A 16,104-nucleotide genomic window follows, 5' to 3' on the forward strand; every position below is an offset into this window, starting at 1 on the left:
ACATGTATTGTTCAAGTGCAATAAAGAATATATAAATAAATAAATATTTGACTCAAATAAGTTCAAACCCTACATACACTATGACTGAATCTCAATTCAGAGTTTATGTATGAAAGTTGTGTAATTTTTTTTTATTATTTGTTTATTTATTTATACAATTGATTTTTGTCAATCACGCTGTTTTATAAAGCATATTCACGTACAATTATTTATAACTAGCTGTTCCCCGCGACTTCGTCCGCGTTTCCGTCGTTTTTCGTAAAATAAGTAGCCTATGTCCTTCCTCACGGTTCAGTGGTTTTGATGTAACAGACACATTTCTATTTACTGCTCTATTCCTATTGATCATAGCGTGATGAAAAGTATACTATAACCTGCCCAGAAGTATGAAGAATAATTGTACCAAGTTTGGTTAAAATCCGTCGAGTAGTTTTTGTTTCTATAACGAACATACAGACAGACAAAAATTTTACTAATTGCATTTTTGGCATCAGTATCGATCACCAATCAATAGTTATTTTGGAAATATATTTTATGTACAGAATTGACCTCTCTACAAATCTATTATAAGTATAGATTATCATATTATAGAGAGGAAAGATTCGTTTGATTGTTTATAATGGATAAACTCAAAAACTACTCGAACGATTTTAAAAATTCTTTCATCTATAAAAAACTAAATTATCAGCGAGTAACAATGACTATAGATCGTTTTTGAAAATTTTATCTTCTCGTACGCAGTTGCGCCACATCACTATTAAACTCAAAATTTTGGTTTTGTTAAAAAACAATTTAGTGTTACCATTTTTTTTAATTATATTCTTGGCCATTTTCTAGTTCAAAAACTTCCGAATTTGGTAGTTGTAAAATTGTATATTTTATTTATTTATTTATTTACAAGAAACATGGTAAGTGTATAGATGTTGCAATAAGTCCTCATATTTCGCCATAATTAGGCATGCAAATATTAAAAGTTACTTACTCTCCTTTATTGTGTAGGTCTGTATGTATGTATTGTAATTTGTGTGCTGTAAGTAATGGAAATAAATTATCTATCTGTCTATCTATTTAACATCTACGTTCAACGTCAAAATTCTACTGGAATTAGCCAGAAACTTATAACTTAAAAAATAAAAATAAAGTTTTCAATTAATTATTTTGATTATTTGATTGATTGTTGTAACAGAGAGATGGCGGAGCCGGCGGTGGCGATGGGCGGCTTGAGCGTGACTGGGTGCCTGGCGGACTTCTCCGTATACATCTTCCACCCGTACGGCGGCAAGAAATCGAGCCTGAAGGAGGCGCAGTGGTCGCCGCTGGCCGAGAGCGAACGCAAGGACTCGCTGAGCGTCAACGTCGAGTTCGTCAAGTTCAACCTGTCGCGTTCCAGGAAGGTCAACTTCCACGCCGACCAGGAGCAGTCCAAGGCCACCGTGCGGTTTTCCAGTGAGTTTTTTTAGCTACTTGTGATAAAAAACATGTATAAAAACCTTTAGAAGTAGTTAGTGTAGGTATTTTTTTATTCCATGAAGATGGCAAACAAGCAGCCCGTTTGATGGTAAATGGTCACTGTAGTCTATGAACGCCTGCAACACTAGAGGTGTTACGTGCGCGTTGCCGACCTTGAAGAAATCTTAATATACTCTTTTTAAAAACTCCATACTGTAGTCTCTAGGGAAAATCTCGGCAGGGAGCTCATTCCACAGCCTAAGTGTTCGCGGGATAAAACTCCTCTGAAACCGCACTGTACGCGACTATTTAAAAGCTAATGATGATAAAAGGTGGCTGTGATGATAAAGTATGTTTATTTATATGAAAATAACTACATTTAGCTCTCCAAAGAAATGCTACTTCAGTCGTGAATAATATAAAATATTTTAGTTTTTAACTCAGAAACCTAAAAAAAAGGTAAATCTAATCTTGCCGATTTCAGAATTGCCTATGAAATCTCGTAATATTATCGCATAATATTCCGTACTCTCTGATATTTCACACACCATTTGTATAAGTTTAAGTTAAGTAAAAAAGAGATACAATTGAATATCTAGTACAATAGTGGTGGTAACTGTATGTGTCGACCGACAACCGCAGCGATCGTGGACGTGGGTTTGGCGTGGTTCAAGTACGACATGCGGCGGCTGAGCGAGATCCTGGCGTTCCCGAAGGCGTGGTACCGCCGCACCATCGTGCGCCGCATGTTCCTCGGCGACCTCAGCCTCAACGACTCGCACGCCGCCCACGCCGCCCACGCCGCCCACGCCGCCCACGCCGCGCACACGCACGCACACGCGCATCACGCGTACGTATACTGAATGCATTTTTTTTTATTGTTTATATGTAAATATTTTCATTATTATTTAGTTTTGAATGATAGTAATTATTTTTATTTAAAAATCTTTTTTTTTTTTAATTTTGTTGAGACTTTAGTACCCCAGAGTGACTATGCCAGCCTCATAGGGATTATCTGAAAGTCAGTCTGTCAGTCCGTCAGGGACACCTTTACCCACAGATATAGCCGTCTTGCATTGCGACTGCCAGGTTGACTAAAAATCATTTGAAAAAAAAATATGATAAATTAGTGATATCAATAATTGTCTATTATCAGGTCGTCCAGTAACAATGTTCCGGTGTCGCCGGTATTGCCTCAGAGAGAGAAAACTAAGACTGCTGATCAAAAAACTAAAGGTGAGTGCAAAAGTTGTATATTAAAATGTTAATTCTCCCTCACAAATAGTATGTGTACATAAGAAGAATACCGACTAAACCATCTTTCAAAAAAAGCGTTCACGCTCACTTTTTATCTTTATCCGAGCAGTAAGTGCTTTATATTGTTCTCAATTTCGTGCATAATATAGTATATGTTATATAAGTATATTTGTTATTTATATATATTTATTCGTTTATATATGTAATTTTAGTATGTATGTATATCAATAATTAGTAGTACCGCATTTGAGTATTCTGACACTTCCCTATTAGTTGACTGAGAGAGAATGCTTTTAGCATTAAGTCCGCCATGTACACATATTTGTACTAATAATGAATAAATAAATAAAAATTATACGAAACCGTTCAGATGCTGAAATATTATACATCATGTTATACTTCTTATCTATTAAATTTATATGTAACTCTAAATGTACACTACCCTACCCAACTACCCCTGTGGATGTCTGAACTGCAGCAACATAGATTTTATTTTATTTATATATTAATCAACTTGACTTTATGGACACTCATTTGTTACAGTTTCTTTCATACATTACTTACATACAGCCACTCTAACTTACCTACTTTGCTTTACAATTATAATTTTCGTTTATCCGTTATTGGCCGTATTTATAAGAGGCATACTACATAAGTTATTTTTTTTTAAGAGCTGTTGATTTTTGTATTAAGAATTAAAAAAAAAGTAACATTATTCCGCAGATAACAAGGAGCCTGCGACGGTGGGCGCGGCGTGGGAGACGTTGGTGCTGTTCGCAGTCAACTTCACGCGGCTCAATGTGCACATGAACATGGGCAACGTCATGGGCAACGTCAGGTCTCTATACCTCACTATTGTATACCGTTATGATGCCATGCCAGGTTATATCATTGTTGTATCAAATGTTACTTGTCCACTGCTAAACATATCCTCTCCTATAAGGGAGTTTTGCCAGTTTTTGAGTTCACGCTGCTGCCCATCCCTCCACCACAATCTCCCTTAGTCGCCTCTTACGACACCTACGGGAAAGGAAGGCGTGGCCTAGTCTACGCCGGGATCTACGCGGCTACATTATACCATTTTATGCGTGGCAGCTGGCAGAGCCGCGACTTCAACTGCACGGGGCGGCTGAGCATCGGCAGCACCGGGCACCGCAACATGCTGGTGGGCGTGGCGCTGGCCGGCTCGTCGCTGGACGCGCGCGCCGGCATCGTCGGCGGCGCCATCTCGCTCGCCTCCATCGACACCTACGGTACGCCTCTATAGGTTATACCGTGCTGCCCGTCACCAATAGCAATAGCAAATAGACAGTGAGGAGTAGAGTATTAGTTATATACTTCTACAGGTCGACCTCTACATGGATGCTTCCTGAAAACCTCCTGTTAATTTTTAATGAATTCATTATGAAGATCTATCATGTTGAATTCATGTTGCAACTGGCTGCTTTATCTTCACCTATCATCCTTCACTGCTGAATCTTCAGCGTATGCCGATAATACGGGCGAAGATACTGTCCCATTTTTATCCAATAAAAAAAATTGGCAAAAACATGTCCAATTTGTGCATGTGTTGTTTAAAGAGCTAGAAAACTTGCCAATGTTTTGAAAGTCCTTTATCTTACCGCTCGTGTGCCTCATGCACTCGAAACGTTATGCTTGAAACAAACTGGAATATATTTTTAGGAGATTTTTTTAATTTCAAATTTAGAACACATGATCTTACCGGCCAGTGTATGTTAAATGAATGAATGCACATATAAATATTTTTAAAGTTTTAAGTTTGATTTTAGGGAGTTTTTTTTTAATAATATGTTAATTGAAGTAATATATATGTATATGTGTGTGTGGCGGCAGTGTACATCTCGGAGGAGCCGGGCTGCTGGCCGGGCCACGTGTGCGGCGTGCGGCTGGCGGCGCTGGAGCTGCGGCTGGAGTACATGGGCACGCCCGTGCTGCTGGCGCGCGTGTCGCGCCTGCGGCAGGCGCTGCGCGACCGCTGGCTGGCCGGCGCCGCCAGGTGCTACCATGCTTACATTCTACTATCCATTCATACGCGCTCGCTGGTTACAAATGTTTTTAATTTGGCCCTTCTTCAGTACGTCGCCTATTTGGTCAGCATACATCCGTCTAGAGCGGCTCCTAACTTCATTCTTGTTCGATAAATCTCTTTCGTATATTCTTCTTTGATCCATCCTCTCCAAATGACCAAACTAGTGCAACACACTCTTTTCAATTTTTATTACTACATCGTGTTTCAATCCACATTTATACTTTTAGATTAATTTTTATACTGTAGCATAATGAGTCAACTACATGGGACAGATAAAGGAAACACTAGGTGTCATGCCGCACAGAGAAGCTAAACACTAGATGTCATGTCGTTTAAGGAGATCAAACACTAGGTGTCATGTCATATAGGGAGGTCAAACACTAAGTGTGATGTCGTATAGTGAAGTCAAACACTAGGTAACATGTCATATAGGGAAGCCAAATACTAGATGTCATGTCGTATAGAGAGGTCAAACACTAGATGCCATGTCGTATAGGGAGATGAAATACTAGAAGTTACGTCGTACAATTAAGTCAAACACTAGGTGTCATGTCGTATAGAGAGGTCAAAGATATGACCTGGGATAAAGCTGACTGGAAGAGAATACATGAATTAGTTGAACCGACAAAAAACTGGAAAGAAGAAGCATAATGTGTGACGGCGCATCATCATTAACATCACAATTACTACAATAAATTCGGCATCGTTGTTTAAAAATAATAATTCGTTTTCAGACCGGCGATAATTCTGACGCACGGCACACTGAGCTGGCACCAGCTTCAGATTCTGATGAGCCGCAGCACCACACCCGATCTACTGAAGATGCAGCTCAAGCTGGAGGAGTTCTTCACGCAGCAGTTCAAGTCTAGCAAACGGGTGTTCAGTTCACTGCACCCGAACTATAGCAACGCGAGGCGAGACAAAAGAGAACGTAAGTGTTAAAATATGCAGGTTTATTTCAAAGCATCGTCATCATACCAGCCGTTAATTGTCCATTGCTGAACATAGGCCTGCCCCATAATCCTGGGGGAAGTGCTAATATACCGGCGCGTCCCCCTGAGTGGTAGGGTGAGCACGCCAGCCACCCTCTTTTGAGAGAGGAGACCTGCTCTTATTATCTAGGGACGGGTCGCTACCGTCGGAGATGTGGTGAGTGCGAAAGCGAACCCATGTCTTCGACATATGGCACCTCGAAAGTATATTGTCTGGTTTTTGGTGGGTACACCTCCGCCTTACGGGGTCTGCGTACACCATTTTCCAGACGTTAAAAAAAGCCTGCCCTATAAGGCAGATTTTGCTAGTAGATGTTTTGCTTGGAACCGGCGGGTTGCCAACCGCAGTTAAGCTTTGGAGATGTTTTAAGAGGGATGCTGCTGCCCTTATTAGGTTCCCTTAGTTGCTACTTATGACACTCATAAAAAAGGAAAGGTGACTTATTCTATGCCGGGACCACACGGTAACAAATTATTACCATAGTATAAGTACTAAAATACAGGTATGAATATTCGCTACTGCGCGCTGCGATTTGACTTCACCCCCTCTCAAAACGTCATAGTCGTAGAATACTGACGGATCTGACAAAGATTACATATATAGATCCGTCAGTATTCTACGACTATGACGAAATATGCGTCAATACCCAATTTTTTTCCGCGCTAATTCTAATTACGGACGCACATATTACGGACCTGTACGGACGTTACTTGTTTCTGTAGTTGTGATAAGCACGGATCGTGGCGTTTTTGTGTGTCCGAGGTGTGATGATGATGATGATCATCATCATTTTAGCCATTATCCGTCCACTGCTAGACATAGGCCTTCCCCATAACTGCCATAAGGAACGGTCCTGATCGGTGTTTCCCAACGTGGGGCTCACGCCCCACAAGGGGGCAATTAAAAAATGGACTCGAAGCGATTTTTTCTCTGTTGCTTCAGGCCATTTAAATACAATGCTAGAAGTAGATATTGGTGACAAATTTAACATAAAAAATAAATTTTAAAAAATGCTGTAAATTTTTATTACGTATAATTTCGTTTGACGTTACCAAAATATCAACTGGGCGATTAGAGTCGTCAAGTAAACTTTGTCAGGAAAATTATGTAGGGCGGCATAAAAATTTTAGAAATGTTCAAGTGGGGCATAGCACAATAAAGGTTGGGAAACACTGGTCCTGAGCCACCTGCTTCCACTGACTCCCGGCAATGCATCTAGTGGGAAGGGGGAGGGGAGTCATTCTACATTGCGTTTGCCCGTATGGAGTCCTCACTCAAGAAAGTTTCTTTCGGGGTGTGGTATTACTAATTGTAATGTTGCGTTGCAGCGGCGCCGCAGCCGGGCGCGAGCGAGGCGGCGGCGGGCGCTGGCGCTGCTGGTGCTGCTGCTGGCGGCGGCGGCGAGCTGCGCCACCACCGGCACTGGCAGCGCGTGCTGCAGCTGGTGTCCGGCCTGCGGCTCGCCTCGCTGCCCACGCCGCTGCCCGCCAACGGTAACTACGCGCCACTACCGCCTCTACTACTAGGATTGTCACATGCGAATTATCGTTTAGATAAAGAATTTTCCAAGAAACTACCACGTGGGGTTCTTCAAAAAAAGGGATAAAGACTTACCATTAGGTGGGCTGTATGATTGTTTACTACTTCAATGATATAAAAAAATATGCTACGGCCAGTGTTATGTGGTTGAAACTGAAGTTTATAATATTTAAATAATTACGTGAATTATCATCTCTCTTAAACCAGAAACTGTTCAACGTGGAAAGTTCCAAGGTTAATATTATTATATTTATATCCAATCAATTTCAAAAAGAATGAAATTTTTATTTTGTCTGTTTCTCGTTCCATTTTCAATATAAGTTATTGTTTTCCATTAATTTTACATTGCCATTAAAAAAAAAACCATTTGAAATTTTACTTTTTCCATAGGAACCGTGGTGGGCGGCACGATGGAGCTGCACGGCACGAACATCTCGCTGGCGTGCTTCCACGGCACTAGCTTCAAGGCCAAGTCGTGGGCGCTGTTCAGCCTCAAGGACCCCTGCATCAGCTTCTCCACCGAGGCGCAGCAGGTCGCTGACGAGGAAGGTATGTTCACTGAATATTTTATTAAGTAACAACAAGAGGTTTTTTTTTATAATTTAATAATATGAAATATTATTAATTAGATTTTTTAAATAATGTATGAAATACATTGTCAAATATTTTACTTTTGTCATTTTCGTTTGGAAATTTATATTTTTTATGTAATTTAATAAGACCATTTGAATGGTTTATATTTTAATAAATAATTACATATATTTTATATGTTCACATTTTTATTTATAGCACATGTCATACATATAATATTCCTTGGAAGTAACGAAACTGATTAATCGAAAATCAATAAACTACTTAATAAATTAGTTTTATTCAATATTTCCAATAATCCTTTTGTATTTTACAAATTACTTGTAATATCTGTACAACGGTTTAAACCCAAAACGGACCATGTTTCTTTATATTTTACAATATATTTGTGTTTTTTTTTTACAACTTCAAAAGCAGAAGGTTGCCGGCCGGGGTCGCTGGACGTGCACGTGGTGCAGAGCCTGACGGCCAGCCTGGGCGGCTCCGGGGGCTCCGCTGGCTCGGCTGGAGGCTCCGGCGGCCACCAGTCGATGGCTACCGTGTGCCGCATGACCCGAGCCCTACTATTCCCGCCACAGTTCAAGACGCTGCGCGAATGGTTCCAGTATGCATTCGCCAACAGCGAGATTGACGGTGAGCCATGCTGTTTCAAAAACGATAAACAATTAGAGATAATCTTATATTGAATTTGATGCCGTTGGTTTCATTTCAGCCCAGCTCCAATTCGGCTATAGCCAGAGGCAGCTTTCCTGTTGTTTCTTTTCCACTCTGCTGTCACTTTTGACAAGACATTAGCTCGCGTGTCTTATTAATCTCTCTTTAGTCGTATGCTCTTAACGGAGTGATCGTGACTTTCACGATTGTATTTTAATACGTTGTTATTTTGTGAGAGAAATAAATAAATATATATATATTTACACTAAACACAAAAAAAAAATTAAAAATAAAATAAAGAAAAAAACACTAGATTAATGAGAGTCGAGTCTTCTTTAAATTTTGTGGATTGTCGATGAGGCTCTTTGCGATTGAAGTCCTCGCAATGGGTCTCTGTTTTTCTATGGTTTGTGTTTTTTTATTCAGAGCCGAGTAAGAGCGATCCATAATAGATTTCTGTGTGGCCGTTTTGATGAGATTAGTCGCGTTGGTAATTTATCTCGAGATGTGGATCTTATATCTCGAGGTAGACTCGAGACATGGATTATAGTATAAATGTGTTTATATATAAATATATGAGGTGTAACTTACTCGATTACAAATGACTGAACGGATTTAAATGAAATTTCCTATGCAGATAGGTAATATTCCAGTATACACACTTATATGACGCACGCGAACAAAGTCATCTTAGTACCGTTTTTTTTTATAACTTGGGCATTCGATTTATCAGCGATCGAGATGTTCCCGTCGCTGGAGCGCGAGGGCACCGGCGGCGGCAACACCGGCAGCACCGAGCGCGACCGCGGCGACCGCGCGGCCGCCGCCGGGTCCGCGGCCGGCGGCGGAGGCGGCGGCGGCGGCGGCGGCGGCGGCAAGGGCGCCGACAAGAGCGACAAGCACGTGCGCGAGGTGATCTTCGCGCTGCCCAGCCTGCAGCTGCACCTGCGCACGCAGCACAAGCAGCGCCGCGCCGCGCCCACCGAGCGCGGTACGTGCACCCGCGCCGCATCTACCAGGCGACCAGAACTCTGCAGGAAGTAATACCTAGGCGTAGGGAATGTCCACCAAGTATACTTTCTGTAAGCTTCTGCTCGCCTAGTACTATTGGTAGTTTTGTTCTGACACATCGAATTAATTAATTAATTAGTAATTAGTATTTTACAAAATTATTAAAAAATCTACAAACTAAAAAATTCTAAAAAATTAAAAAGATCTATATAGTAAGGACATGGCTGTGTTTCGGTTTGAAGGGTGGGATATGGCGTGAATTTACAGGGTACTTAGGAATAACACCTGAGTCCTCAGGAATGGCAACGCATGGGCGGTATCATGGGCGAAACAGTATACTCTGTTATGTCCATGGTACTGCTCATGTCTATAGGCGACGGTTACCACTTCCATCAGGTGGACCGTCAGCTTGTTTGCCGTTCTAAGTTGTATAAAAAAAAGAAAAAAAAAAGGAGAATTAAGAAGCTAAAATAATTTTATTTTATTTAAACTGAAATAAATAAAGATTGTTTAGTGTGATCACTTATTACATTACGTGGTGATAATGTGGCGACTTTAAAATTATTTCAGGGAGTTGATGGAATGCACCATCTTAGGTCAGTCCTAATAAGGTGCATTCGTCAATTAGCGCTCACATACTTTCTAGCAAAACACAGAAATGTCTTTATGTTTAGCTATAAACAATAGGTACAACTTTATTATGATATTTGAGCGCATTTGATCACGTTTTCACTTGTTTTAAATAATGATAACCATTATATTATATTAAAATTGAGCACGATAAATGTCACAATATTTATTGATAACCAATAAATATATATATATATATATATATATATATATATATATATATATATATATATATATATATATATATATATATATATATATATATATATATAAATTAATGCCACTTTTCGTTGTAATTTTATAACTCAAGAACGGGCTCACCTATCCCAACCAAATGTTTAGGCTTTGTTAGGACTATTTAGTAGATGGTTTATGTGAAGTTTGCACAAAATCGGTCGAGCAGTTCTTCATATATCACACTTTTTGTAACAAATGAATTCAATAAATGGCGGATCATTTTGTTAATGACGATTTTTGTGTCAAGTTCAAACTCTTTTTAAGATGGGCATTGTGCTGTCAAATGGAAACTTTTTTCAGTGTTGACAGTACAAGCATGTTGTTATGTCACTCGTGCGGTCATTTAATTTTGGACATGCTTCAATTAAAGCAAATTATCAGCGATATTGATGTTAATTTTTTTTAATTTTATTATTTCACTTTATACGTAGCGAAGCACGTACCGGGCCGCTAGTAATTAATAAATAAAAAAATTGCTTTCCAGATGAGAAACCAGTGGTTGAGTGCAGCTTTATAACGGAATTCGAGGACCACATATTCGTGTCGGTGGACGCGGAGGCGTTCCTGTTCTTGCACGATCTCATATCTTCCTATATCAAAGAAAAAGACAGAGTCGTAAGTATTGATTTTCATTTAGATATATATATTATTTGCATTACTTACAGCACACAAATAACAACATACGAGTATATAGACATACATATATATATATACATAAAAAAAAAGAGACAAAGAAATACATATACAAAAAGAAGGAAATTGCATAAAAGAAATAGTGGAAAAAATTTCCACTTACAGTAACACAAAATGCTCGCAACTCAGTTTATTGCTTTGCCCTCAAAACAAAACACTTACATTTTGTTATGGCCAAAAGCCAACCTCGAAATTTCTTAACAAAAGAATATATATAAATCTATAAAAGAATATATATATATATATATATATATATATATATATATATATATTTATATATATTTTATCTTTTTTATTGAGAATGTCTATCTAAGTCTGTTATTTATATGCTGTAAGTAATGCAAATAAAATGTATATTTATCTATCAATCTATATAATCAGAGTTCACATTTTATAATTATTCATTTATATTCCAATTGCTTTCAATTTCTGATTTGACTATATTTTGTGTGCATTTGACACAATGTATTTAATTTTTATTTCTTTTATTGATATGGTTTACATTTTTTATTATTTTCGTTAAAATAAAGTCAGTTTTTATAGGAAATAAATTGTATACAGATCGTGGGAAGTAACCTGAATAAAATCACGAACAACGAAACCAGAATGAAATTCTAGTCTTACACTGTATACGTATACATTCTTAATTAATGGATAACAATGAAATGGTAACCCCGCTGTGTTAACGGTATGCGGTATATAGCACCAGTGAGAGATGATAGGTGAAGATGAAAAGGCAGGTCAATTAGCCCATCGTGATGAATTCATCAAAAATTAATCACGATAGTTTCCAGGGGGAACCGCGTGGAGGTTGATCTGACAGGATATATTGCTAGTAATGAGCCTGTTAGGTCTTATTACTAACAATTCCTTTCTCCTCTACCTCGTTAATTAGATGCCGAGTGGTGGGCGGGGCGCGTGGGGCGAAGGAAGCGGTAACGGGTCGAGCCGGGCGGCGCGGGGCGGCGGCGGCGTGCCGGGCGGCGGCGGCGAGGCGCTGGTGCAGGACTACCGCGACTACCGCTGCGTCACCTGGCACCTGGAGCCCACCGTCAGGTATCACCGTCACCGTCATTCTAACCGCGTTATTTATACAAACTTATTTATTAAGCAATCATAGTTGGTATTAGCTACTAAAGAAATATTTAAAATATTAATTTTACTCAGTTTAAAATGATTTTATCATGTTTAAACGGCTGAATATGTTTGTATGAAATTTAGTATATAGATAGATATACTATACTTTGTATGGATGTGAGACGTGGACATTAACTCAGAAGGAAATGGATAAACTTAGAGCCTTTGAAATGTGGTGCTGGAGAAGAATGGAGAAAATTAGCTGGAGGGATCGAATTAGTAATGAGGAGGTCTTGCTTAGGGTTAAGGAAAAAAGACAAATTTTTAGAACTATTGAGGACAGAGGGGGAAAAATATTGGGACACTTGATACGACACGACGAACTTATGAACATTATAATAGAAGGTAAGATAGAAGGAAGGAGGGGAAGAGGGAGACCGAGGCATAGTTACATCGGGCAGATCAAGGAAGGAGTTGGTGTCGTGTCGTATCAAGAGGTGAAGAGACTCGCTGGAAATCGTAGTGAGTGGCAAGAGCTCCACCGACAAGAGCGCAGCTCTTAAATAGGATAGATAGATAGTATACTAGACTTCGTATCGCAATTTTTTTTCTTTTTGTGCATATTCGAAAATATAATTTGCAAATTTATTTACTTAATTGTATATATAAAAAAAAAATTGGGTAAAAAAACTCGAATGCATCTTATTTCAACTTGGGATATGATTACCATATATTTAAAATACACAATCGAGACTCAACGCGATGATAAAACACTTACAGGTAAATAGTACTTACATACCTGCTTCTTTGTTGCCGACATTTTAACATGGATTGTATTTAGATTCGCATTAAGTTCCGATTGTATATTTAAAATATGAGTGAACAATGGGAAACTTTAAAATTAGCTATGACCACCATATTTGAGGAATACCAAAGATATGGCCTGGGATAGAACTGTCTGGAAGAAGATACATGAGTTAGTTGCATCGACAAGAGGAAACTCTTAAATAAAAATAAAAACATATTTGAAGCAAATTGTATATTGGCAGATTACTATCGTGGGCGGGCAAGTCGATCGAGCCGTACGGCGTGGACTACATCCTGCAGAAGCTGGGCTTCAGCCACGCGCGCACCACCATTCCCAAGTGGCTGCAGCGCGGCACCCTCGACCCCCTCGACAAGATCCTCTCGCTGGTGCTGCTGCGGCTCGTCACCATCGTGCCGCACGAGTAACCTACCTCCCAGCTGCACTTTTCAGGTAACCAGCATTCAGAACCAGTACGTAGCTATAAAGGCCAGCTGGGTACTTCCCACCCTCAAAAACTGGTCTCCTCCTAGAATATTAACTGTCATTGGTTTTTTATTGAGATCGGATGTTTAAAGACATTGACAAGCTTGCACACTGCCGTTAGGAAGGAAAGGAAACCCTAATTAGACCAGTGTACATAATACCAACTATTTGAGAAATAATAACAGACCTAAAGCTATTTATTAGCTTTCCATTAATTATAATTTATTATTTCGTATAACCCGCCGATGAAAATGTACTAGTCCATTAATATTACGTCCTCACTGCAAGAGACCTATTAAACTCGGACGGGTTATGCGAAATGGATTCTAGTATGATTCGAGTATATTTTCTTGAGATTTGAACCGTCGTACATACGAGAATGTGTGTAGATACATGAAGAAATAAAAAAGGTGAGGAATTATTATATGATATCTGCCATTGATTAAGTCACTTCCAGTTTCCGTCAGATAATGTTTAGTTATGTTGCAACCAAGAAGCTTCTAACCAAATGGAAGATAAATTCTTAAATTACAATTGTACCTTGCATTTTTATTGTATTATGTTAAGAGAAAACCAGTAGCTGCAGCGCTGTGCAGCTGTTCACATTGCGCTGGGACGCTTACTGCTTCAGCTGAGCCCGTTCCTTTTGCCTAATATGAGACACTTCTTGTTCTTATTTTCTGTTATAATTATGTTTTTCTGCCAATAAATGGCATCTATTCTATTATATTTAAGTATTAAATATATATCCTTAAAAGAAATCACTTCTAAATGTAAACGAGACGAATAAACCGCCATTGTTTACCATATGTTTCTATCAATTGACGATTAGGGCGTAAATAAGACACACTGTTCAAAATTAACCTTTTTATATACTTTGACAATTGTTTTTTTTTTTTTATAAAAAGAATTGATAAAACAATTGAAATAAAAACAAAAATACATACAATACTATAATTAGTGGTCCTTCGAGCCGGAGTCGCTGGTTCATATCCGGTTCGAAGGACCACCAATTTATGTTTGTAAAATATGCTTGTTCTTGTTATATAATATAATAAATAATAAAATTATATAACAAGAACCAGCATAATTTACAAACATACACTGTAAAAAATATATCTCTTTTTGGATATAGCCTTCTTGGTGGCAACATATTATTCTTCTACGAATTCGATTAAATAATTTAAAAATTATACGACTAGTAATTCGATTCGATATTTATGAAAGGAAATTATTAAAATGTAGCGAAATTTATTGATTAACAGAATGTAAACAGTCCATAAGTATAGAAATAATAATAAGAACGTTAAAATGAATCGTTTCTTAAATATATATATATATATATATATATATATATATATATATATATATATATATATATATATATATATATATATATATATATATTCAACCTATTTATAATAGTGTTAAAATTCATAAGCCTAATGCGTCATCTCTTTCGAGCTACATTTGAAGGACAATGACGCGCGCTAATAGTTAAAAGAGGTCTTATGGTTTTAGGAATAAAGAAGAAAATTATTTAATTCTATAAACATATGTTGTTTTAATGAATTGTTGTTACACGAGCGTTAACAAGACACCCTAGGCTTGCATATATATATATATATATATATATCCCTTTCAGACCTGAACGATACGGGCGTGAGTTGTAACTTTAAAAAAATTCTAAAACCGCCCACAATTCATTTTTACGCACGAAGCTGAAATAACATGATAGTGAGATTCTAAACCAGCCAATAGGAAATCATTTTAGCGGTTAGGTGGTGCAGTAGTCTCGTGCGTGCCGGCAAGGTGGCTTGACTCCAAAACACGAAAATATTTAATGTGAAAGAAAAAAAATCTTGGGTCTGAAAGGGATATATATCTACACTGTACTATATAAAGAACAGGATAGAATGTAACTATTTGTCTGCAATCAAGGAGAAGTATGTGTCTTGTTGCTTGTTTAAGGAAATGATTAATCCTCTAATAAATATAATATCTATTATAAATCAAATTAATTAATGACCAATTCAATACTGGATGAATGATGAATTATAATTTAATATATAAGGCATTGGCAATGTAAGTACAATTTTTAATGAATACCATTATCATTTTTAATATAATTTATTTAAATGTTTAAACTACTTTTGTATTTTTTTTTTTTATATTCTCATGTATACCTTATCTGTAGTGATATTTGATAATGTGTGTGATATCATTTTAATTATTTATTGTAATTATAATATTATTTTTTTAGACAGTTGAATTTTAATTAGAGAATTTATAGCTTCTATCGAAGATAAAAAAAGAATCAAAGTCCAAAAAAGGGCAGAATTAATTAATAAAAACAATGTGTGACTGTGCTATCAGTGTAAAATTTATTGTAAAATCTGATAGATCACTACATTACTCGGTAATATTTTTTTTTTTAGCGTTTTTACAAAACTTAGAATAGGGTTTGTTCCAGGATGGAAACTGTGATTATTATTGGAAGTGTTTATATGACGGCCCACTGTGCGCCTGATGGAAAGTGGTGCAGGCAAAACCGTCGCCTATAGCAAAATCAGTCAAAAGTACTTTTGAGTACCATGGACATAACAGAGTATACTGCAAATTTGCAGTAATA

General features: G+C 37.9%; 1 protein-coding gene across 1 annotated transcript in view; it reads left to right on the forward strand.

Annotated features, from left to right (window-relative positions):
- The window catches only part of LOC113520048 (transmembrane protein KIAA1109 homolog), a 70,828-nt gene extending 56,028 nt beyond the window's left edge, over positions 1–14,800 (forward strand). Inside the window, exons 40-53 of the mRNA XM_052902565.1 lie at positions 1,187–1,446; positions 2,092–2,299; positions 2,606–2,685; positions 3,430–3,544; positions 3,802–3,959; positions 4,561–4,723; positions 5,491–5,687; positions 7,078–7,242; positions 7,679–7,837; positions 8,294–8,512; positions 9,267–9,524; positions 10,896–11,026; positions 12,000–12,160; positions 13,231–14,800. Coding sequence (XP_052758525.1) covers positions 1,187–1,446; positions 2,092–2,299; positions 2,606–2,685; positions 3,430–3,544; positions 3,802–3,959; positions 4,561–4,723; positions 5,491–5,687; positions 7,078–7,242; positions 7,679–7,837; positions 8,294–8,512; positions 9,267–9,524; positions 10,896–11,026; positions 12,000–12,160; positions 13,231–13,414 — 2,458 coding nt within the window. The 3' untranslated portion in view covers positions 13,415–14,800. The remainder of the gene's footprint in view (positions 1–1,186; positions 1,447–2,091; positions 2,300–2,605; positions 2,686–3,429; positions 3,545–3,801; positions 3,960–4,560; positions 4,724–5,490; positions 5,688–7,077; positions 7,243–7,678; positions 7,838–8,293; positions 8,513–9,266; positions 9,525–10,895; positions 11,027–11,999; positions 12,161–13,230) is intronic.
- Positions 14,801–16,104: the final 1,304 nt, after the last annotated feature.

This window comes from Galleria mellonella, unplaced genomic scaffold (assembly GCF_026898425.1).
Source record: "Galleria mellonella isolate WM207_F2 unplaced genomic scaffold, CSIRO_AGI_GalMel_v1 utg93, whole genome shotgun sequence".
Classification (NCBI taxonomy): Eukaryota; Metazoa; Arthropoda; class Insecta; order Lepidoptera; family Pyralidae; genus Galleria; species Galleria mellonella.